Consider the following 24,000-nt stretch of genomic DNA (forward strand, 5'->3'; position numbering starts at 1 on the left):
GTGTGTCAGGGGCTCGGCGAGCTGCAGTGGAGGACGCCGTGGCGTGGCGAGGCCTCGGAGGGCGTGCAGGTGGAGGGCTGCGAGCCCCAGTCACACTCCCACTGCAGCAGGCTGCTGGTGCGCCACCTCCACGCCAACGACACGGGTCTGTACAGCTGCAGGTACGCCCTGGGCTCCGCCGGCCCGGTCAGCTTCACCTACATCTACGTCAAAGGTAAGACGTCACCATTTAGACATTTCATTCGTTTGCCGCCTTTCAAGACACTCGCCAACCTGCTTTCGCCCCGACTGAAACGCCGTCTGCTGGCGGCGCTGTATTTAGGATCGCGCTCATGCCATGTACTGCAGCACCTTATGAATGAAAAATCTTACTTGTTTAGTATAGATTTCAAAGAACACGCTGATGTGGTCGGTCAAGCTGGTTTCAAACAAAGACAATAAGTTTATTCTATGTTACGATTTGCAAACCGGACTCTGCACAGGAAGTGGATCCGAGCAAGAGTGGGTGACTGGGGAACGAAAGTGATCGTTTATAACGCGAAAAAGGGAAGTGACACAGTTTCAGGATGAAGAGGACAGGGAAGTGATGTCACACAGGAACAATTTGTAGTTTTAACAGACGGATTCTAGAGGAACGAACTACAAAGTTAGAACAACAGGTAGGAAAACAAAGAAAATAACAAATTAGGGTAACACATTGGTGAGACTTGAATTTCATTCACACAGTGTTTGTTGTGTCAAAAGGACACGAGCAGAGTAAGAATCGTGTAGCTATATCCTCATTGTTGCTTCATGATGACGTCGTCCCGTCAAGTCCACTGGTCAGCCAGTCCTCTCAGAGCGTGCGAGATAAGATGAGGTAATGGCCCTTTCTATCAACTTCAACGCTGATAAGAACTTTCCCTCTCTGAATTTATTGTTGCCGTCCGACTATTTAGTCTGACAGTTTGTTTGTCACACAGCGCCCGCGAGTTCAACAAACTCCTCACTATGAAAGTGATGCTAAATGGGCCGACACCTACAGAGCGGTATGGCGTAAACTGAGCCAACAAACAGACGAGCACTTAGTGCCTCTTAACGGCCGGAGGGCCAGGACACGGTCAGCAAGCAGCCTCACGTCCTCCTGCATCACCATACAAGAGCTGGAAGACATCCAGTCCTGCAGAGTGTGTGTGTGTGTGTGTGGGGGGGGGGTGTTGAAATTAAGCAGAGACTCCAGTCCATTCCACACCTCATTTAGCCTAAAACAATGGACATAAATCAGTACATGTGGCGGAGAGATTGGTTTCTAAAGAGCAATATAATATATGACCATAGTTAGCTACGTACAGGGAGGGAGGGGAGCTTTAATGTTCATGGGGGCTTTCGACTAGAATCAGTCTGTAGGAACTCAGCCTGCTCTCTCTCTTTCTCTCTCTCTCTCCCTCTCCCTCTCCCCATGTCTCTCTCGTGCTCTCTCTCTCTCCCTCTCCCTCTCCCCATGTCTCTCTCTCTCTCCCTCCCTCTCCCTCTCCCCATGTCTCTCTCGTGCTCTCTCTCTCTCCCTCTCCCCATGTCTCTCTCTCTCTCCCTCCCTCTCCCTCTCCCCATGTCTCTCGTGCTCTCTCTCTCTCCCTCTCCCTCTCCCCATGTCTCTCTCTCTCTCCCTCCCTCTCCCTCTCCCCATGTCTCTCTCGTGCTCTCTCTCTCTCCCTCTCCCCATGTCTCTCTCGTGCTCTCTCTCTCTCCCTCTCCCTCTCCCCATGTCTCTCTCTCTCTCCCTCCCTCTCCCTCTCCCCATGTCTCTCTCGTGCTCTCTCTCTCTCCCTCTCCCTCTCCCCATGTCTCTCGTGCTCTCTCTCTCCAGCCGACTACCAGAGAGAGGAAGGCCATTCCTCCGGTGCCTGACTTCTTGAGGAAGCAGGGAGGAGAGTGTGATTACGGTCGGAAGCCCTGGTCATCGACTATTATTTCCTGCTCCGACTTCTGTTTTTCCAGCCTCTCCGGGTAGCTGCTGCAGCAGTGACGGTCCCTGCGTGAAACGGGCCTGGGGTGCGAGCTGTGAATAACAAACTAACAGCACATAAACACCACAGTGGGAGGAAGGCAGGCGAGCGGATTAATTAAAGCACAACGCCTCGTTGCGTTAATTAGAAGCTTCGACCAAACAGCATGCAGGCCCCCTGCACGTGACGAGACGAAGGTTTTCATTCTAAAGGTCTTGATCTTAAGGAAATCGAACGGCGATATGCATCGTGAAATATCTGGCTTTAGTAAGAGTTGACAATATTCCTGATTAGGGATGCAATGATAACCGGTATAATGATAAACCGAGATCAAATTCGATGAACCATAAAATGATCATTAAAATCGTGTTTGATTACCACGCTTTGAAAAACTCACTAGTAAATACTGTCCATCATCAACCAAAGTTAGCAACAGTCTCCAACATTATTTTAATGTTTATGCAAACAAAAAGTGCATAGTACTGCTGATTTTATTTGTAGTTTTCAACATAATATTTGAAATGATTTCCGTGTGTGTATCAGCACATTTTATAATACCTCGATAATACTGATAACCGTGATCGTTTTGGTCACTATAATCACTATAATCACTATAATCACTATAATCGTGATGTGTAATTTTGATGCCGTTGCATCTCTATTCCTGACCCAATGAGAGCTGTGATAACCCCTCCTCCTCCTCCTCCCCCTCCTCCTCCCCCTCCTCCCCCTCCCCCTCCTCCTCCCCCTCCTCCTCCTCCTCCTCCTCCCCCCCCTGCATGGCACGGCTCCCTCTGGCTCTCTGACAGCCTGGTAGCCCCGTGTTTAGTCTGACCCGGCTCCTTTCAAAGCCCTTCAACTGTTTATTAGATCATTTTCTCTGTTTGTTTTAAAAATAATAGCCCCTTTATCGCACCAATGCGGTTTGACCTCCCATAAATCACTGGGTATTTGCCTAACTGTGAAGTTCCCACAGCAGGTCTGAGCAGTGCGAGCCAGCCAGAGGCATGCGATGCCTGCCCGCCCGCCCTGGTGAGATAGGGAGCGGAGGCCTGACCGCTCTATCTGAACTCTTGTTTCTGTGTCCATCTGAACTATGCCTCTGTTTCTCTAGCCGGAGCTGCAGCTCGCAGGAGGCTGTTTGGAGAATGAGCAGTTCTCGCAGCTCAAGCAGATTCTCACTGATCTCAGTGTGAGGTGGCCTGATTCAATAGCGCTTGAAAACAAAACAGCCTGAACTCACTAACCTGATGCTGTTTGCTCCGTTTCATATCAAAGCTGTCTGTTTTAACGCAGTCCAAACTCTAGAGTGACTCTAACGTGAACTTGACTGTACATCGTTTTACTCTCTCTCTTTTAGGATTGAAACCTCTCTACCTCTGAAGTGCATGAAGATGCGCCTGTGTGACCTGCTTTTGAGCATGTTTTCTGAGTTGTCTCTATTCTGCCCGATGTGTTCCCCACAGATCCGCTGCATCCCTTTGTGGAGCACCATGACTCCAGGAGCCCATACACCCTCTACGCATACCGAAACGAGCCCACCCTGGTCGTCCCCTGTAGGACCACGTCTCCAGACCAGGCTGTCACGCTGGAGGCGGTGAGACTTCCTTTTTTGGTCTTCAAATACCACGAGAAGATCCCGTACAGTAGTAGTAAATGTTAGCAATGTGAATCAGTTTCACATGGTCAACAGGGTTTAGGATCCGGTTGCATAAACTAGCTTAAGTTCCAAACTGTCCCTTATGCAAAATATTTCTCTAGGCTGAGGGCTTCATTTAGGAGCTTGCATAAGCCCTCTTAGGTTGTCTCCTTGCCTAAGTGTTTAGACTAAACGTTCACGGTAGTTACTCTGTCATAATACAGCACATGTCCACTTCAGTTACCATGCTTACGCTTCACTCACATCTTCATCCTTGAACGCTACTTGACGGCGTTGTTGTCGGTGTTTGCTAGCTTCTCCAAAATGGACGACGAATAGAACACGAAAAGTCAGCTAAGAAAAATACTGTACTCCGGCACAGAATGCACACTTTGACACTGACTGAGAGAAATCATTGACGTCAGAAGAGACGAAAACAGAGATGTTTGTAAGGAGATAGAGTAAACACGGTCGCTGTGCGCGCCGGGCGTGACAGGGTTTCCCACAGCCATCAAACGGCCGGCCGGCCAGGGACAGTGACCGCGGCGAGGCGAGCAGACTGGGGGTGGTGACTGGAGTCATCCTGTCTCTTTCCTGTAAGAACAGGAAGGTGCTCCAAGACTGAGTCCCTCAGAATAGAATCACCATCTATATTTAGAGCCCCTGCTCTCTGTTACAAACATCATGTCCAGGAAATGCAGGTTCGAAAGAAGAAAAAAAAAACAGTACAGGCTGCATCCAATCAGAGGGAACAATGGGCAGATGATGGGGGTATTATTTCGGCAGAAATAATTAGTAGAGGTGAACTCTCTCTGAGAAGAAGAGTTTAACATCCAGTCTTCTCTCTGTGTGTAACAGTCCCAACCCCATGTAAATCATCGTGTGCAATGAATGGTGTAGTGTGGTCCCTCAGTGACGTGATGGTGGACAAAGCTCATAGCCAGCCGTTAAAGCCATTCCCAACAATAGATGTCTGTGTGTTTGTATTCGCAGGGCTGATTTATGGCCGTGTGTGTCACAGTGCCTGGCCATGACAAACATGTCTTATTCAGATGGCACAGATAGCGGTGGTGTGTGACCTTCCTGCTCCTTCCGGCCTCCTTCCTTCCTTCTTCCCTCTCCTTATCCCCCGCCCCTCTCTTTCCCAGCCCCACACTTGGCCGTAGAACAAACAGCAGCAGTAGAACTTGGAACACCAAAGTACTTTTTCAAGTACGTCAGATAGCGTGAGGCGCATCACTGCACGGATGATCGCGATGGTCACACACATCAAAAACAAAACAACCTTAAAACGAATCAGATCAGCCGAGCATGAATTCGATAATCAAACCCGGCTGCAATCACACGCATTGATCGCAATTCATTCTGACTGATCGAGTGGTCACTAAAAGACCAGTTGTGTGCATGTGTGTGTGTGTGTGTGTGTGTGTGTGTGGCCTTAAAAACACCGTCTCTACCTGTCTGTCCTCATAGCTGCCACCCATGAAGGAGGAGATTAGGAAGGGTGTGAAGTGGGACCCCACGGTGGGCTTCAGGATCCCCTACGGACCCTATGACATCTACAGCCTGCTCATCTGTGTCACCAACGCCAATGGACAATGGGTCCAGTCCAGCTACATCCCCCTCAGGCCGAGTCAGTCCTCCTCCTTAGCTATACAACCTGTAGAGAGAGCCATGAACATGTTTCGGCTCATTATACAGTGTATGAATGTCTGAATATATATTCATATGTGTGTGTGTGTGTGTGTGTGTGTGTATATCATATACAGTGTATCTATCATTTTATTATGTCATTATTTGTTATACCTGCATACGATGAACTGTCCTTGATCATTTTGATAGGATTTTCCAGGCATCCATCTTTAACTCTTGTGACCATTGCAGCTAGTAATCTGAGGAATGTGAAGATCACCCCAAAGCAGTCCCATGTCCTTGTTGGAGGCACGCTCATCCTCAACTGTTCTGGAGAAACCACCTACAATGGGAAAATCCTCTTCGACTGGGAGCTCCCCAAGAGGATCGTAAGTTTAGCGTCTCCCAAACGGCCCTGAACGAGTATCATCGGGCCAATGCTGCTCAGTCTATGAGGAGGAGACAGTCACAGATGACGTAGTGATGGATGGGAGGATTCGGTATTGGGATTGTTGATCCGTAGACTCCCTGTGTTGTTGTTGTTGTTGTGTACGCAGGCGAATCGCAAACATTCGACCACAGTGACCAGAGAGGAACCCAGCAGAGTCATCATCATGAGCAAAACCCTGGAGGTGCGCAACGTCACTATGGAGGACAGGGGGGCGTACAGGTGCACGGCGACGCTCGACAGTAAGAAGAAGCAGGCCACTGCCAAGGTCACCGTGCACGGTGAGAGGGTCAACGCCATCGGCAGTTTGATTAGCCTTTATTTAACCAGGTTTAGGACCCACTGAGATTAAAATCTCCTTTTCAAGAGCGACCTGGCCAAGAATGTCTGCAGTACAAACGGTTTCATACACACTCACGTTAAAAACGAGATCAGCGCAAAAGCGCCATCGTATAGTGAAAGTGCAGGGAAGACATATAATCCTATTTCAATTAAAATAATTACAAGTATCAATAGAGTCCGTTTCTTTAGATTTCACCATGCCTTTCAATTCATTCAGAGTGACTAGATCCTGGAGCTTAAGTTCATTTTGCAAGCTATTCCATGCGGATGGTGCAGAAAACATAAAGGCCTTGGGGCGCCCCATATGAAGGCTTGTCCTTCGCGCGGCGGACCCGGGTTCGATTCCCGGCTCGGGTCCTTTGCCGCATGTCCTCCCCTCTCTCTCTCCCACATTTCCTGTCTCTCTCAACTGTCCTGTCCATTAAAGCTGAAAAGCCCTAAAAAATATCTTAAAAAAAGAAAACATAAAGGCCTCAATAAGAACTCAGTCCGAACTCTAGGAACAGTCACAAGCATAGTGTCCCGAGGCCGTAACCCATAATTGTCATGTTTTCTGGTTAGAAAGACACATAAATAATAGGGACGTCTACCCAGAATGGCCTGATAGATAAAAACATACCAATGTCTAAGCCAATACCTTGCATACGTGGGAAGGACAATACTTGTAACCCTGACCCTGTATCTCTGCTTGACCATTGATCAGGCAAACTCACACAAACACTCAAAGGATTTCAACTATCTGATCAAGGCTTTGCAGTGGGATTTTGTTATTTCCCCACTTAACATCTGCTATGTAGCATTAAGCATTCATTTTCTGTGATCTCAGTCCATGGAGATGAAAGTGATTTTTTCATGCGGAAACATGAATGCTGTTCTCTGGCCCACTGTCCGGTTCAGAGCACCCGTACATGGAGATCGACGACAGCTACAGCAAAGTGGACGTCAACGAGGGTGCATCCAAGGTGGTGTTTAGGCCCGTGGTCAATGCACTGCCCGAACCAGACATCATCACTTGGTAAGACCGACGAGGGCTATAGGCTATTACAAATATCCGTCTGATCAGACATTCACACCATTGATAATAAAGGACTGAATAGCTAAAAGAAAACATTTTGAGTGTGCAGTGACAGCAGCGCTATATGCTAAGTCAACATGACATAGCCAGTAGTCGGCCAGACGCGAAATGATTCAGAAACGATTTTGGAATACTATATGAAAAGTGCATTGATTACCTCCTCATACTTCAGAGATTTTGTTACTTTGTCAGTGTACCTTCACTCCTTCTTATTTAAAGCATTTCTCGGACCCCCCCCCAAGGTACAAGGATGGAGTCCAGATCTCCAGCAACTCCACCTGCTACAACATAACAGGCTCCAGGCTCACCATCAGAGAGGTGAGGCCCAGCCACTCCGGGGTCTTCACCATCGCCCTGGGCCACCGCCAGAGTGGCATGTACCGGAACCGCAGCTACACTCTAGTGGTCCAAGGTAAGCTGGCAATACATCCCTCTGGAGATGACTTGAATGACTCAAGGACACTTGGTCACACTGCTGGGAGCTGGGAGGGAACTGGGGACCTTGCGATGCCCGGCCGGCCGCTCTACCCCCCCGAGCTACGTGCCGCCAGCCCCTGGCCAAGCGCGCCGGGCTGGACGGCAGATAGAAGCTCCACTATGAGAGGAATTTCGGGGCTTGTTGTTTCCAGAGCAGGATTGACGTAGCTGGGGCAGCTGGTGTTGATTAGCGGGGCACTTTTGAAGGGGCTTGGAACACAGTGTGTAAATGGCCCCGGCTCTCCGCGCTGCACGCAGACCCCAGTCGCTCCACACACACACACACGCGCACACACACACACACACACACACACACACACACACACACACACACACACACACACACACACTGTCCTAGTCCTGATCATTTATTTACATTCTCACCATGTGTATATACAGTGCAGCTCATATAAGCAACTTGTTCGGTACCCTTTCGGGGAAAACAGGGATTGTGCAGAGTAATGCATCGTCATGACGGCTTGATCAGGAACCCTTATTACCACCGACACCGTGGGTTGGGCAGTTTATTCTGGGGGGGCTTTGATGGTGTTGGCTGGAACAAAGCACATGTGCCATTGAGATACAACTCTGTGTCGCGGGGGGTGGGGGGCTAAAAATGCTAACCCTTCCATCTCTTTGCGCATGATCCAGGAATCCCTCCGCAGTGCCAGAAAGTAAAGATCAGCTCCCTCCTGGCTCATATAAAGGTTATTTATGGGCCTTCACTGTCCCAACCCACAGAACCTGCTATTATTGCATTGACAGAAATGTACAAGTCACACACACAAACAAGGCATGGAGAGAAATCAAGAGATTCCTGGTAACAATTAGAGGGAACTGTTTTAAACATCGTCCATCAAGCGGTTTGAAGGCGGCTGTGTGCAGCAGATCCTGTCTGAGCTGCTGAGCTCAGGGACCGGATAAGGACAGTGTTCTTGAGAGGAGCCGTACACCCAGCCTCTCTCTACAGCCCGGCTGGACCCAGCCTCTCTCTACAGCCTGGCTGGACCCAGCCTCTCTCTACAGCCCGGCTGGACCCAGCCTCTCTCTACAGCCTGGCTGGACCCAGCCTCTCTCTACAGCCCGGCTGGACCCAGCCTCTCTCTACAGCCCGGCTGGACCCGGCCTCTCTCTACAGCCCGGCTGGACCCAGCCTCTCTCTACAGCCCGGCTGGACCCGGCCTCTCTCTACAGCCTGGCTGGACCCAGCCTCTCTCTACAGCCTGGCCTCTCTCTAGAGCCTGGCTGGACCCGGCCTCTCTCTACAGCCTGGCTGGACCCGGCCTCTTTCTACAGCCTGGCTGGACCCAGCCTCTCTCTACAGCCTGGCTGGACCCGGCCTCTCCCTGGATTGCTACGGACAGGGAGGATGATTAGCTGGCGTGGAGCATTCCTCCTGAGAAGCTCTCTCCCTCTCCCAAACCCTTCCCCCTTCCTCTCTCTCTCTTTCTATCTCTCTCTCACTGGTCCACTGACCTGGGCATGGGTCACATCTGAGCCAAGGGCAGAGCAGGGTCCCAGACTGATGGACGGTGTCATTCCATGCCGTCACTCAACCAACCCCCCCCCCCCCCCCCCAGGCTCTTCACATCCCGCGTCTTAAAGGACAGCTGGGGTCACGGTTATTCATCACGACTCACTCCCCTCATTATAAAGACATTACGGTGAGGTCTTATCTGTGTGTGTGTGTGTGTGTGTGTGTCTGTGTGTTTGTGTGTGTGTGTGTGTGTGTGTGTGTGTGTGTGTGTGTGTGTGTGTGTGTGTGCGTGCCCCGTGACAGTGAAGCCGAAGATCCTAGAGGAGGAGGTGGCGACTGCGGACGTGCATCCCTACGCGTTCGGCAAGCAGCACCAGCTCACCTGCACCGTCACCGGAGTCCCCACCCCAGACGTCACCTGGCTGTGGCAGCCGTGCCACCCCGATCCCACCCGCAGAGAGTGAGTCACCGCGATGTCCCGGAGACAAGCCGGAGACGGCTGTAGCTCAGTTGGTAGAGTGGGTCGTTCAGTGATCGAGGGGTCAGTGGTTCGAATCCCGGCTCCAACTGTCCACATGTTGAAGTGTCCTTGAGCAAGACACCTAACCCCAAATTGCTCCCAATGAGCAGGTTAGTACCTTGCATGGCAGCTACCGCCATTGGTGTGTGAATGTGTGTGTGAATGGGTGAATGAGAGGCCATTGTAAAGCGCTTTGAGTGCCGCTAAGGTGGAAAAGCGCTATATAAGTGCAGTACATTTACCATTTACCATTATTTAAGAACATCGTGATCAGGCCTTTATTATTAACGAGATGAACATGAACCGTCATGTGCTCTGACAAAAAAACGAAACTAGTCACCCGTCCAGTGATTCAACAGTGGGGTGAGTCACTGGGAACGTTCGCCGAATGTTGCGACCAAAAGACATTCTGTCGGCAGTTTGTAGAAAGGCTCTGTCATTCTGATGACACTACATTCATTTTTTTCTCTATATATTTTTAAGGCATTTCTGCTTTATTACGATAGGACAGTCAGTGTAGGTGACAGACAGGAAAGGTGGTAGAGAGAGAGAGGGGAAAACACGCAGCAAAGGGCATGGGCTGGATTCGAACCCATGCCACTGCGGTAAGGACTAGCCTTTACATGGTACGCACCCCAGCCCATTGAGCTACCGTGGCACCCCAACACTGTACATTCTTAGCTGAAGAGAAATACTATTCATTTAGTATGGAATCTGGAATATGTAGAGAGTGGGTCGTATGCCCACCTCCCTTGTTCTCTGTAAAGCGCATTGTGTTGCCTCTGGGTATGAAATGCGCTATACAAATAAAGCTTTGATTGATTGATTGATTGATTGATTGAGTGGTAGAGGGGGGAAAACTACTCTCATGCAGGCCCTGAGTTTCACTGTCATCTCTGGGCAGTTGGAATGAACATAGTCGGTACAGCAGGCTGGCACTGTCCCTATAAAAGCATCTGCTAAATGACTGAATGTCATGGAACGTCCCTGCCGGTGCGCATGCGGGTTCTGCTCTGGGTTTGCGGGAGGCTGCAGCTCTGTCGTCACAGAACCCGGGAGCGTCTCCTCCTGAAAGGAGCACATCTCGGCCGGGCCGGGCCGTGAGTCCCGTTCGCTCAGCAGGCCCGGAGCAGCCGCTCAACTGACTCTGGCCCAAAACACGACGCGTTCATCAGCGTGAGACGCAGCCCCAGAGCTCTCCCTTCCCCTCACACTTGCGGCCACTGAAGAAGCGGGGTTGGAATTGGTCTCAGATTCCCCCAGGCTTTTATGGAGCTGAACGGCGCTGAACTGTATGCTCCAGATGAGTGATTGCGCATAAATGCCGGCCCGCTTGTGAACCCCCGTGAACACGAGTAGCGCCCCCCGAGAGCCCCAGACCCAGCCAGGGACAGCGGGGGTCCCGCGAGTCGTAAGATCAGGCAAACAATGGGCCATTACGGCGGGGTTATCAGGACCCCGACACGGCTGGCAAAACAACAGAACTGAATTATGTTGCACTCCAGGCGCTGTGTCACTTGACAAGTGCCTCTGTTAATTCTCCATAATTATTTTGTCTAAAAAAAAAACGTTAAAAAAACACGCTCCTGGTTGCCAAATCTGTGAGAGGAGTAAGGGTGGCACGTCAGTGGTGTCAAAGTGCCCCGTTCTGCAGCTCCAGAGATAATCAGCTCTGGTACTGGAAAACAGTGGCTCACAAGCACTCACACTCAACCAGTAGGAGGGTTTTCACCCGATAACGAGGGGTCACACACAAAAACACCTTGTGAGACGGTAAACAGAGCAAATCTTTGTCTCGTAAAAGTGCAGACCCTTTCGAGTACCTGTCACTGCAAATGGAACACTGAGGATCAGGCCTCGTATGAATAATCAGACAAATTATGTTTGGGAAGTCTAATGTCCGACAGTCGGGGGGAGGGGGAGGGGGAGGGGGGGGGTCAGAGTTGGAGGTGGGGGGGGGGGGGGGGGGGTGGGCTGAGAAGTTATCAGCTGTCTCTTGTTGACCCGCCAAGGTCTGGGGATCAGGCTTATCTCTCTGGCCAGAGCACGGGGCGGTTTCCTGCCAGAGGTGACGCACAGCATGGCCTCTTCCTGTCACGCTGAGGTTTCCTCCGCCGCCCGCCTCCTCTCATCAGCATGATCGCTCCCCTCCACAGATAGAGTCAGACAGGGGAGGGTTAGACAGGGGAGAGTCAGACAGGGGAGAGTCAGACAGGGGAGAGTCAGACAGGCAGACAGGGGAGAGTCAGACAGGGGAGAGTTAGACAGGGGAGAGTTAGACAGGGGAGAGTCAGACAGGCAGACAGGGGAGAGTTAGACAGGGGAGAGTCAGACAGGGGAGAGTCAGACAGGGGAGAGTCAGACAGGGGAGAGTTAGACAGGGGAGAGTTAGACAGGCAGACGGGGGAGAGCTAGACAGGCAGACAGGGGAGAGTCAGACAGGCAGACAGGGGAGAGTCAGACAGGCAGACAGGGGAGAGTCAGACAGGCAGACAGGGGAGAGTCAGACAGGCAGACAGGGGAGAGTCAGACAGGGGAGAGTTGACAGGGGAGAGTCAGACAGGGGAGAGTCAGACAGGCAGACAGGGGAGAGTCAGACAGGCAGACAGGGGAGAGTTAGACAGGCAGACAGGGGAGAGTCAGACAGGCAGACAGGGGAGAGTTAGACAGGCAGACAGGGGAGAGTCAGACAGGCAGACGGGGGAGAGCTAGACAGGCAGACAGGGGAGAGTCAGACAGGCAGACAGGGGAGAGTCAGACAGGCAGACAGGGGAGAGTTAGACAGGCAGACAGGGGAGAGTTAGACAGGCAGACAGGGGAGAGTCAGACAGGCAGACAGGGGAGAGGCCAGCAGACAAGCCGGGGGGAAACAGGCATTGTGGGGGGGGGGGGGGGGGGGGTTACTATAAGAGGCAGACCTAGACTTCGTGGCTCAAACCACCCAGACAGCCTGATCTGTACTACACTCAGCCCTATGACAACTGATCTGTACTACACTCAGCCTGATCTGTACTACACTCAGCCTGATCTGTACTACACTCAGCCTGATCTGTACTACACTCAGCCTGATCTGTACTACACTCAGCCCTATGACAACTGAAGGCCATGATACTCAGATAGACTGGTCACATCCTGCCTGGTCCACAATGTAACTGCTGATCCCTGGTACTAGATATGATGATGAGCCCGTACGTAGGCTAGATACAGTACTAGATATGATGATGAGCCCGTACGTAGGCTAGATACAGTTGGCCAAGAGCCTTTTCTATTTCTTAAAGTACTATAATGGGTAGTGACAGTTATGCGTGACTGTATCCTTGCCCTGGGGTTCGGTTTCCAAACAACATAACTCTTGCTTCAGCACCCTAATCTGAACTGACCTACAGTAGAGTCTTATCCAGAGCCTCAGGGCTTACACTGCTTCTCCTCTGTCTCGCAGGTGTGAGCTTTACACCGAGCCAATCCCAGTCGAGATGGACACCAATTATCCGCACAACTGGATTGAGAGCATCAGCAACAACACAGAGCTGCTGAAAGTGAGCGTGGAACCAGGAAGATGGAACAAGGTTCGAGTCCTGGGTTCTTGTTTTGGGTTGTGGGTTCTTATTTCATCGGTGGGTTTTCCGCACTAACAGGCTTGTCAAAATACTGCTTGTTTCAACCATAAGAATGGAATGTGTTCTGACGCTAGGATATTGTAAATATCCAAAGAAAAATCCCCCTACAGTGATCCACCGTGCATTGGGAATCTGTGACCAGTCTCTCCTCTATAAAGCACAATCCAAACATCTGAAAACAGTATGTCTGAACAGGGAAATGTTTATTGTCCATACTGCATTGATAAGGATTTCCAGAGGATGAGAAGCAACTCACCAGTCCGTCGATGCAGTATATACCAAACCAACAGTTCCCTGCTGTCTGACAGGATTACATTTGGAGGGGAATAAGAGAACATCACAGTGGAGCTATTATGGAGCCCTCTGCCAAGAGACACTCTTGATACGGCATCCAGACAAAATTTACTAAACTGCCTATCAGGCCTGTAGCTGACAGACACAGTTCACTTCACCCTGCTGGAGTGCAATACACCCTCGTACACACACACACACACACACACACACACACGCACACACACACACACACACACACACACGCTCAGAACATCCCTCAGTCTACCCCAGGCCTGTAAATGAAGCAGCTGCAGACCCAGCTCGGGCCAGGAAACAGCCTTTATTCTGACATCAGTGAATCTTTGTTTGCTGGAAGACCGAGAGCCGCGAGAGACTCCTCATAAACACCACAATAGCCATACGGCTCAAGCCATGCGTGTGCAGACAGCTGAGAAGGGCCTTTTTACAGCTTCTCTCCCAACTGCACTGACCTGTGCAAAGATTAGCTATGATACACCACGCCTAACTTGGGAACACGTGTTTTTGCAATGTCTGCAAGACTGTAACCTTAGCTAAATGTGATGATAAGAGAGAAGGAAACGCATCATGGCCTAGACTTTCTCTGAATGACCTCATATCTCATTTAACTAAATGCACTAAACACAGTCACATCCTAATTCAAAAAAGGACCACCTCTCGGTAGACGTTTCGAAGCCATGCTCTACAATGAGGGAAACTGTAGACATCGCTGCACATGTCCTGAGGGAGCTTGTTACCACAACCACTCCCCCTCAGAAATAATTCAATGCAGCCCTCGACTGTTTTCCCCTAATGTCTATCTATAGAATTAGTTGAAAGACAGCTGGTCCAACAGGCTGGGTCAAATTGGGGCATAAATCCACCGGCGTATATAAGCATTTCAACAGCAAACGCAAACCACCGGGAAACAAAAACAAGGCTGATCGGTCATTAGCCAGGCATACGAGCCGGTCTACTAAACCTCCTGAGACTGTATTACTCTCCTCTTTCCAGTGGTGGGAGATTTATGTAGGTATTTCCATTTTCTGATAAGGCACGGTTGATGGATTTCAGAATCGTATTAACTGTGTACACACACACCTAGTAATAGGAGCTTTAGACCCCTGTTCACAGGGAATCGGTTCCAATCTGCGATTGACATAAATAGGGAGTCGGTCCTTATTTACAGGCGCTCGTGGCCCAAACGGCGGGGCTTTACTGGGGTGAGGACTAAGGGTCAGCGATAACAAGCGCTGGTTTAAAAGAGAGGGATTCGTCGGGAGTGAATTCCTCTCTGTCACCCCACATAAATCGCCGCGGCCCATGAAGAAGAGTGTGGCCGTGGACGGGCCTCTGAGGGGCTCCCCAGAATGCCTTGCAGGGTGGGGGTGGGGGACCAGCTCGGGTCACAGTTGCAGCAGGCGGATGTTAGGAGGGGTGTGGGTTCTGGGGGGGGGTCACAGTGCATCTGGTCAGGTCACCACTTACGGACCGTTCACACTTGTTGAAATGACTGTTTCTGAGCTTGTGTTACATCAACGTGAGTAATAGCCCTAAGGCCACTGCGCCGGTGTCAACTCACTGACAAAATACCCTGACGACTTGAGGTGGACAACTGAACATCAGCTAAGCTTTTCCAGCCAAACGTGTAATTCAGCACACTGCCTCAGGGCTGAAAACGCTGAGAAAGTAGCCCCGGCTGAAGCTCTGTTTCTGAGGGTCAGAGCACAATAGCCGCCCAGAATCCCAGGAAGTGTACACACCAGCATGTTCTTCCAGACAATACATCCATAGCATTCAGCAGTTTTTTGATGTGGCTGCCATGAAAACAGATGTCATTTTGAACAGAAAACAGACCCCCCCTTCCCCACGCGATCTGGCCCCCTGCCCAAATCTGCCTTATTATTATGTCTACTTAAGCCATTAAATGGGCTCCACTCGAACAGTGACAGAATTGAGTGTGGCATTGTAAATGCTCTTCAGGAAATGACATGGCACCCAGGGCCTCCTTCTGTGGAGAGGAGGCACAGTGGGTGTTAAAACTCCAGATGTATCCTTTCATTAATGTGAAACACTGGAGAGTATAAAACAGGCCAGGCTCAATGCTGACCCCTGACCTCACCTGCTAATGACGAGTAACGGTAGGGAGGCTCATGGGAAATGTGCTAGGGTCGGACTCCAAAGTAAAGTGAACATTTGCAGTGGCTATTTCCATCTGTGTGGCGTGTGTCTCAGAGCAGATCGGTTTACTGGAAACGGCATTTTATGCTGACCTGAACGTGCTGTATTTGGTGGGAATATGTGATTATGCGCTTGACAACGAGCCGTCAGCATTTGCTGGGTTACACTGAAGAACATGGCTTCTTAACGGCCACTTCATTCTCTTCCTTCCCAGACTGTGAGCACGCTGGTGGTGGGAGCGGCTAACGTGTCGGGGGTGTACTCCTGCTCGGCCCACAACGCCGTCGGCAGCAGCACCCTGAGGACCACCTTCTACGTAGACGGTGAGTGGGTCTGCCTTAGCCTGCCATTTCAACCAAAAAAAAGTTAAACGGCACAGTTTGAAATTACGAGGAGAAATGCTCTGGTGGCTTTTATTCGAACGGCCAGACGCGCTGCTCTCTGTGCTGTGTGCATTAGGTCTCTCTGAAACGACGTACGCTGTGGAGACTCATGACGCCGGGGCTGGAATGAGCAGATTGTATTGTGCAATAAAGAGATGGAGGGGGGGCATTAATTGAAACCATCCTCCTGCAGGCAGGAGAGGCTGGCCCATACGTCCTGAGCCAGATGGTACAGTCTTAATGACACTGGTTTAAAAACAGCTCTGAAACAGCACCGCCAAGACGGCAGGTCAATCTCTCTCTCTCTCTCTTTCTCTCTCTCTCTCTCTCTCTCTCTCTCTCTCTCTTTCTCTCTCTCTCTCTTTCTCTCTCTCTCTTTCTTTCTCTCTCTTTCTTTCTCTCTCTCTCTCTCTCTCTCTCTCTCTCTCTCTTTCTTTCTCTCTCCCCCTCTCTCTCTCTCTTTCTCTCTCTCTCTCTCTCTCTCTCTCTCTTCTCTCTCTCTCTCTACAAGCCTGCTGCTGTTATGTAAATCACTTTATATATGCATCTGATCTGAGCACTTCCAAATGTTCGCAGAATGAAAAACCCATCTTAGTCCGTTACGTAACAGCTGGTATAGAAGAGCTCTCGGTGCACGCGAGCGCTGCCCCTATTGGAACAAAGGAATCAGCATTATTACCAAAAACTAGACTAGTTGTAGATGTAGGAGCAGGAAAGGTCTGTGACTGAGTGGAGTCTGGGATGGGAAGGTGAGACGGGATGTGAAGCTCTGAGGACCCGGCTGGGAGAGAATGGGAACATTCCCGAGAGGAATTCCAGAGGTGGAGATGACTGTCAACCATGGAATGCTGGGGGTGGGGGGAAAGGGACGGAATTGTAATAACAGCTGTCTTCTCTTAAGGAATACAGAATGCACTCCAGCGTTGTGCGTAAACAAGCACGGTCTGGCCGCCCCGAGGTCCGGCCCCCTGCTCCGTCTTCTATTGGTCGAGGGCAGGAGCGCCATCAGCATCGCTGTCCACCAGCAACGTGCTTCCAATTAGCAAAATGATGAAACAGGAAATAGCTGCAAATTTGACATTCCTGGCGCCGTGATGCGAGGCAACTCAGGACATAAATAGGACATCGTCCGCCGGCGGGGTCCAGGTGGCCCCCCCTCCGAGCGGAAGGCCAGGGGAACACAGATGGACCCTTACGTAAAAAAAAAGTCCTGACAACACGGACGATCCTCAACCCTAGTAGTAGCGGCGTCTGAGCTCCCTTAACGTCTCTCCTTCCCCTCCTTCTTCCGGGCAGACCACCCCCAGCAGCTGGCCCTGGAGCCCATGAGCGCCATCGAGGGCGACGACATCACCCTGACCTGCCGCGCCACCCGCTACCTGTACACCAACCTGCGCTGGTTCGACCCGCAGAACCACATGGTGGCCGTGGCCGACCAGGTCCAGCTCAGCTCCTACAGCATCTCCCTGTCTCTCACCATGCCCAACGTCTCCCGGAACCACACGGCGGGCTACCAGTGCCAGGCGCAGAACCACCAGAAGAAGTTCACGCAAAAGACCTCCGTCCTGACGGTCGACGGTGAGTAATGGAGGAGGACAGCGCTCCGTGTTTTATTTTTAAAGATTGCGAAACCTTTCTCAGAACAGCGGCTGTTGTGGAAATTACGGCGTGACGCGCCTAACCGCAAACCGCCGTGGGAATGCGCGCTCATCAACCAACCGCCTCCCTGGGTCATCGTGGTCATTATGAAACTGACATGTGGGTTTTGGTTGGTCTTCCTCTCAGAGAGGAAACGACCCTGGCTGAGTCAGAACCTGACCAATCAGGACGTGAACAGCAGCAGCACGCTGACGCTGGGCTGCTACGCCCTGGGAGTGCCCCGCCCCCAGATCACATGGTACAAGGACAACATACCTGTGGAGGAGGGGCCAGGTATGTCGCTGGTTACCTGCTTTATAAACATAAGACTTTATGTAACTAAAGTTGATTTGATTGGAATTGACCTCACTTGACTTATCATCCTACTTTCAGCCATCAACAACATTACCTAAAAGTTTCCTTCGGCCACATTTCCATAGACAATGGTCAAAGTTGAGTGTGTGTGTGTGATTGTGCGCGCGTGTGTGCGTGTGTGTGTGTGCGTGCGTGTGTGTGTGTGTGGCGCAGGTATCACCCTGAGGGATGGAGTGCTGATCATCGAGAGGGTGAAGAAAGATGACGAAGGTCTGTACGAGTGCCTGGCCAGCAACGACAAGGGCAGCGTCAAAACCAGCGCCGTCGTGACCGTCGTAGGTGAGTCACCTGACCACGTCCTTCTCCACGCCCACAACACTTCACTGTAGAGAGATCCAACCACAGAACGACAGACACGCCGAAGGCGCGGACCGATTATAAGAGCGCGTGTGACCATTTTAGGAGTCATAATAGGGTTTTCACAACACTCCATGACTAGCTGAGGTAACAGTGCACATCAGTGACGAAGCGCAGAGAACATCAGTTCAACTAGTGCAGTGAGTCCATTTACTGCATGGCCAGTCAAATCCCTTCATTAAAAACTATATTTTTGGCCAGACTCGTATTCTCGTCACCGGTGCAAATAGCTGCTGGCCAGACATCAACACGACCGGTCTCCCCAGAGAGAGAGACCGAGGCTGCCCGGAATGCCAGGAGAATTCCTCGCCAGGTTTTACGACGGGGGCTCCAGCCAGGGTCCTAGCCCACGGGACCTGACCCTGCCGGGGGTGTTAAGAGGGCCACTAATGACCCCACCCCCCGAAACCGCCCTGGGACTGGAAACACGACACAGGCTGGAGGAGAGAGAGAGGTTGGGGGGGGGTGGGGGGGTGGTTCAGGGTGCCTGGCGAGGTCACGCGACAGCGTTCCTCTTAACTAGGCCTGGCACCGGAAAAAAAAAAGATCCCTGTTACATTTCAAACGCTAAATCACTGGTCGTCCAGCCCCAGGTGTCTGCTGTGTCAGCATCACCGTTTGGCTGTCAGACAGATCTTCTCCAGACGCCGGGAGAGAGCTCGCCTCTCACCCGCCTCTCTCAGGCACGTGACCAGGGAGCTCTCCACACAGTTTGGGCTGGCTGCAGTGTGTTCACGTGACCAGGGAGCTCTCCACACAGTTTGGGCTGGCTGCAGTGTGTTCACGTGACCAGGGAGCTCTCCACACAGTTTGGGCTGGCTGCAGTGTGTTCACATGGGATGATTGAGAAAAGAGTTGTGTGCTGGTGACTGATAGGAAACAGCGAAGTATGCAGCACTTAAACACTGTAGGGATCACGAATTCGGTTTGTTTCCACTTGCAGTGTGCGTATGTGTGTGTGTGTGTGTGTGTGTGTGTGTGTGTGTGTGTACATGCAGTATAATTCATCTGAGAAAACTAAGTTCGTAAGGAAAACATAAATAATGGTGAAAATCTGGGGATGGATCCCTAAGCACATCAGAGTGCGCAGGCCGTCCGTCCACCTCCCAAGCACATGTGTCGAGGTCTGTTCTCCGTGTAGATCTGATAAAAGCATGTAATACCAGCCGGACGATAACTGTTCTCAACCCAAAGAGTAGCTGAATAATGTGTGATGCGGTGTGTTTCCCAGGGGACGAGGGGAAGCCCAACATCGAGGTGATCATCCTGGTGTGCACGGCCGCCGCCGCCACCTTCCTCTGGCTCATGCTCATCCTCTTCATCCGCAAGCTGAGGAAGGTAGGAAGCAGACCGGGACCCGCGGCCGCCGTACGCGTGAACGTCCTCTGAACCTTGACCTCTCTGTTCGGTTGACCCCGCCTCCGTCAGAAGCTCTTCTTTCACTTCCAGTTTGACCATACGTCTGCCTGAGGACCCTTTTGGCCCTCCTCGTGGAACTTCATACGATCGGAACGTCTCATTAGCCGCAACATTTCACAACCCCTCCGGCACCTCCTTCTGAGATGGCCGTCGGGCTGGGTTTCAGGAAACGAATGGCATCTCGCTGTACAAATCTAAATTTTACATTTCAAATTTCAGTTTTAATTGCGAGGGATAAATTTAGCAGCGCATCTTATGATTACCACATTTCCTGACGTGTTGAGCAAATGTTCTTGCGCCCTACATGGCATTAGGAAGGAGAACATAAAAAGATAATGGAAGAAAGATTTCCCAGAACCCCTCGAACGAAAACATTGCATAAATCACGTCGAGGCGTGGGAGGGACTGTTTGTGATCAGCCTGGTGAAAACAGCTTTTAACAATACTGAGTTAGACGTCATACTTAAAAGAACCCCCCCTCTTCCCTCGAGCAATTTCCCTGTCGGGGATCAATAAAGTGCATGTACCTGAAAAAAAAAAGAAGAGTCCACACACTGGAGCATATAAATGATGGACTGTTCTCAATAGTTTATTATAACATTTAATCACTCTGGTCATTCTGCTTAAGATCGCATGATCGAAACGTCATAATAAACTCTTGGGAACAGTCAGTCCATCATTTGTATGCTCCAGTGTGCCGACTCGGCTCTCTTTTTCTCATTTACTCCTCCGGTTTATCCTGCGCCTCGTCTGCATGTGCGAGATCTTTTCTTTTCAATGATCAATCAAGTACCTCAACTCCCTCTCCACCTCCCCAGCAACCTGCCAACTTCAAGATGGGCCCCTCCATCATCATCGACCCGGACGAGGTCCCGCTGGACGAGCAGTGCGAGCTCCTTCAGTACGACGGCAGCAAGTGGGAGTTCCCTCGCGACCGCCTGAGACTGGGTGAGTGAGACCGACCGAGAGAGACCGCTGCCCTTTACCGTCTGAACAGAAAGACCGCTGCTCTTTACCGTCTGAACAGAGAGACCGCTGCTCTTTACCGTCTGAACAGAGAGACCGCTGCTCTTTACCGTCTGAACAGAGAGACCGCTGCCCTTTACCGTCTGAACAGAGAGACCGCTGCTCTTTACCGTCTGAACAGAGAGACCGCTGCTCTTTACCGTCTGAACAGAGAGACCGCTGCTCTTTACCGTCTGAACAGTCGCTCTTCATCCGCATCGCTCACAGACGCCTCCAGCCATGATACGACCTACCTACTGAGAACACATGACCTCCCCACACAGGCCCCGCCCCCTCCTTCTCACACACACACACACACATACAGTACACCTCCCATAAATAGGTTTGAGCCTGTCTAGGTGTGCGTCGGGTCCTTGTGGACGCCTCCACGCCCGTTATGTTGAGATCTGCTGCCATAGGACGGTATGTGGCAGAGGTGTCGCCCCCCTGATGGAGGCGGGCCAGCCCCATCAATCGTCGGCACCCCCGCGCGCGGTCGCCCGGCCTCAGTAAACGTGGCGCTGTGAACCCCCGACCGGGGAAGGGGGCGTTTGAGCGGTCAGAACCAACCGAGAGCAAGTTGTTCTGATTACGGAGCCCTAACTCCCCTGACAGCCTGGTTTAATATACAACTACTACTGTGCACTCTCATGCCCTCACCCTGATGCCCTCTCTCTGTGACTCTCTCTCTCTTTCTCTATCTGTCTCTCTCGCACTCTCTCTCTCTCTTTCTCTATCTGTCTCTCTCTCTTTCTCTCTTCTTCTCTCTCTCTCTCTCTGTATCTCTCTGTCTCTCTCTTTCTTTTATCTCTCTCTCTGTCTCTGTCTGTCTCTCTCGCACCGTCTCCCTCTCCCTCTCTCTCTCTCTCTCTCTCTCTCTCTCTCTCTCTCTCTTTCTCTATCTGTCTCTCTCTCTCTCTCTCTCTCTCTCTTTCTCTCTTCTCTCTCTCTTCTCTCTCTCCCCCAGGTAAAACTCTGGGCCATGGAGCTTTTGGGAAAGTGGTGGAGGCCTCTGCATTTGGGATCGACAAGCTCTCTACCTGCAAGACGGTGGCTGTCAAAATGCTTAAAGGTACAAAGGATATCAACAATTACTTTAGTGTTCAATCAACACTCATTCACACTGTTGAAAAAGTCATTTGCCTAAGTAGCTCATTTTTCCATAACCTCACTCTGAAAATGTCACCTGGAGAATATCAGTAAAGGCACTTATACTGGTCTACCTTTCCAAACGGACAGCGGACAACGTTAAAAACACAACCTCTATTGTTCTCGGCGAAACAGATGTTGAACAGCCACATGTAATTTCAGCAGATCTTGTTTCTCGTGCATCGCTATATGACCTCAGGAGCCATGATAGCACATGTGCCTGTGATTACAAACATTTGGCGGGTCACTTGTTCGGCGCGAGGTGCGCGGTGGCCGTTCACTCACACTCCGCACGTCGGAGCGAGAGGCCAGGATCTCCTCCCTGGATGGTGGATAGCGCGCTGCCGTTCGCCAACATCAGCAGGAGATGGCGAGTTCAAAAACAGTTACAGTGTAGTGCGAATTGTGTAGCAACGGAAAAAAAACATTCACCAATGAAAAGCACAAATGTTTTGAGAGAAAAACACAGATGGTTTTGATGTAAAGAACTGGAAACAACCGCTGTCCCTTCTTTATATGGTAGCTATGATTTACATCTCCCCGTCTGGCACACGTTCACATCGAATCAAGTGTAATACACTGAGGACATGATCGACATCTGATACATATGGACAGATGGCCTAAAAACTGTAGGATATAGCGCCTCGCTTAGATGTCCTGGAGGGAGGGAGGCTGACCTCCGATGACCCGCCGGGCCGTTCGCTCCGCCCACCGCTGGGCTTCGCCGTCGAGGGCAGTGCCGTTCCCGTACCAGGCAGCGGCGCGGTGGACGAGGCAATAGACCGTCCTCATCTCGCCAGTTCACTGTCACCTTCTCGCCTCGCTGGACTTCCCAGCGTGTAGGAACGGTGGCTCAAGATGAAAACAGCGGATACTACGGCAGCAGAAGATCAAACGTGCAGAAGCAGAAGCACACGGCGGCACGTCCGTCTCTCTAGGAGTTTAACTGAGTGACCGCTCCCCCTGTAGCTGACACGATCGAGCTAGGTTCACCCTCCGCTAAACTCGCCGCAGTACTGACCCGTCACTGACGCTGGTTCTGCTGCGAGGCATCCACCACCGCAGTACTGACCCGTCACTGACGCTGGTTCTGCTGCGAGGCATCCACCGCACCGCCGTGATGAATCAGCCTGGTGGTCAGATGTTTCCACCAGTGTCTAAGCATTCAACTCCCCGCTGCATTAATCACAGAGGAGCTTGTTCTCTCTGGCCGCTGCTCCCAGGTCAGACGTAATGGAAAGCAGCGCTCACTTCCTCAAACTGACCACGTGGTACTAGGCACCTTGATAGCTCCGGCCTCTACAGCAAGCTGTAAGGCCCAAACTCTGTTCGCAGTGATTATGTATTCATTTAATATATTCTCTCTCTCTCTCTCTCTCTATATATATATATATATATATATATCCTTGCTAATATTATTTATATATAAATAATGTAATAACATGAACCATTCATCAATTCAATAACCAAATATACTGAAATCACTATCTACTTACTAAATGCCCATTAAAGCTAATGCTAAGCTACAACCAATGAATCTGTCATCTCCTGTCAGTGATTTCATGTATGAGAGTTATTGGATAACACTCCCTCCCCCGGATTTCAGGGCCCACCGCCCTAACTCCCACACCTGCAGGGGTCACTTTGGCGCAACGAGTCCCCAGGCCGCGGTAAACTAACCACCCTCAGGGAACGACTGCCCAATGTGTCACTCCCTATGGGGATCCGGCCAGGCTCGGCTCTGGCGACACCAGGATTCGAACCCTGGTCCCCGGCCATTAGTCCTCATGATCAGTCTCAAACAGCTGTCCCTTGCAGATCACAGAAGAGAGAAACATGTTACACACAGACACGTTGTTAACACTTCCGACTAGCAGCATGCTACGATGCCCACTTGGTATTTCAAAGTCTTGGAAGGAGATGCAGTTGAGAGGTGGAGTTATGGTTGAGACCATTCGTCTTTGGGGATTGCCCCTGTCACCCTCTAAAA

At 51.0% G+C, this 24,000-nt stretch overlaps 1 protein-coding gene across 1 annotated transcript in view; it reads left to right on the top strand.

Annotated features, from left to right (window-relative positions):
• The window catches only part of kdrl (kinase insert domain receptor like), a gene marked incomplete at its 5' end in the record, with an annotated part of 46,670 nt that overhangs the window by 4,163 nt on the left and 18,507 nt on the right, over positions 1–24,000 (top strand). The window contains 18 exon segments of the mRNA XM_084448648.1: positions 10–214; positions 2,965–3,017; positions 3,100–3,175; positions 3,452–3,582; positions 5,098–5,257; positions 5,509–5,645; positions 5,814–5,985; positions 6,944–7,061; positions 7,364–7,533; positions 9,379–9,535; positions 13,035–13,161; positions 15,899–16,007; positions 17,364–17,645; positions 17,853–17,999; positions 18,234–18,359; positions 19,669–19,775; positions 20,675–20,804; positions 21,829–21,933. Of these exon segments, the coding sequence (XP_084304774.1) occupies positions 10–214; positions 2,965–3,017; positions 3,100–3,175; positions 3,452–3,582; positions 5,098–5,257; positions 5,509–5,645; positions 5,814–5,985; positions 6,944–7,061; positions 7,364–7,533; positions 9,379–9,535; positions 13,035–13,161; positions 15,899–16,007; positions 17,364–17,645; positions 17,853–17,999; positions 18,234–18,359; positions 19,669–19,775; positions 20,675–20,804; positions 21,829–21,933 (2,512 nt within the window).

The sequence above is a fragment of the Borostomias antarcticus genome, assembly GCF_949987555.1.
Source record: "Borostomias antarcticus genome assembly, chromosome: 14".
Taxonomy (NCBI): Eukaryota; Metazoa; Chordata; class Actinopteri; order Stomiiformes; family Stomiidae; genus Borostomias; species Borostomias antarcticus.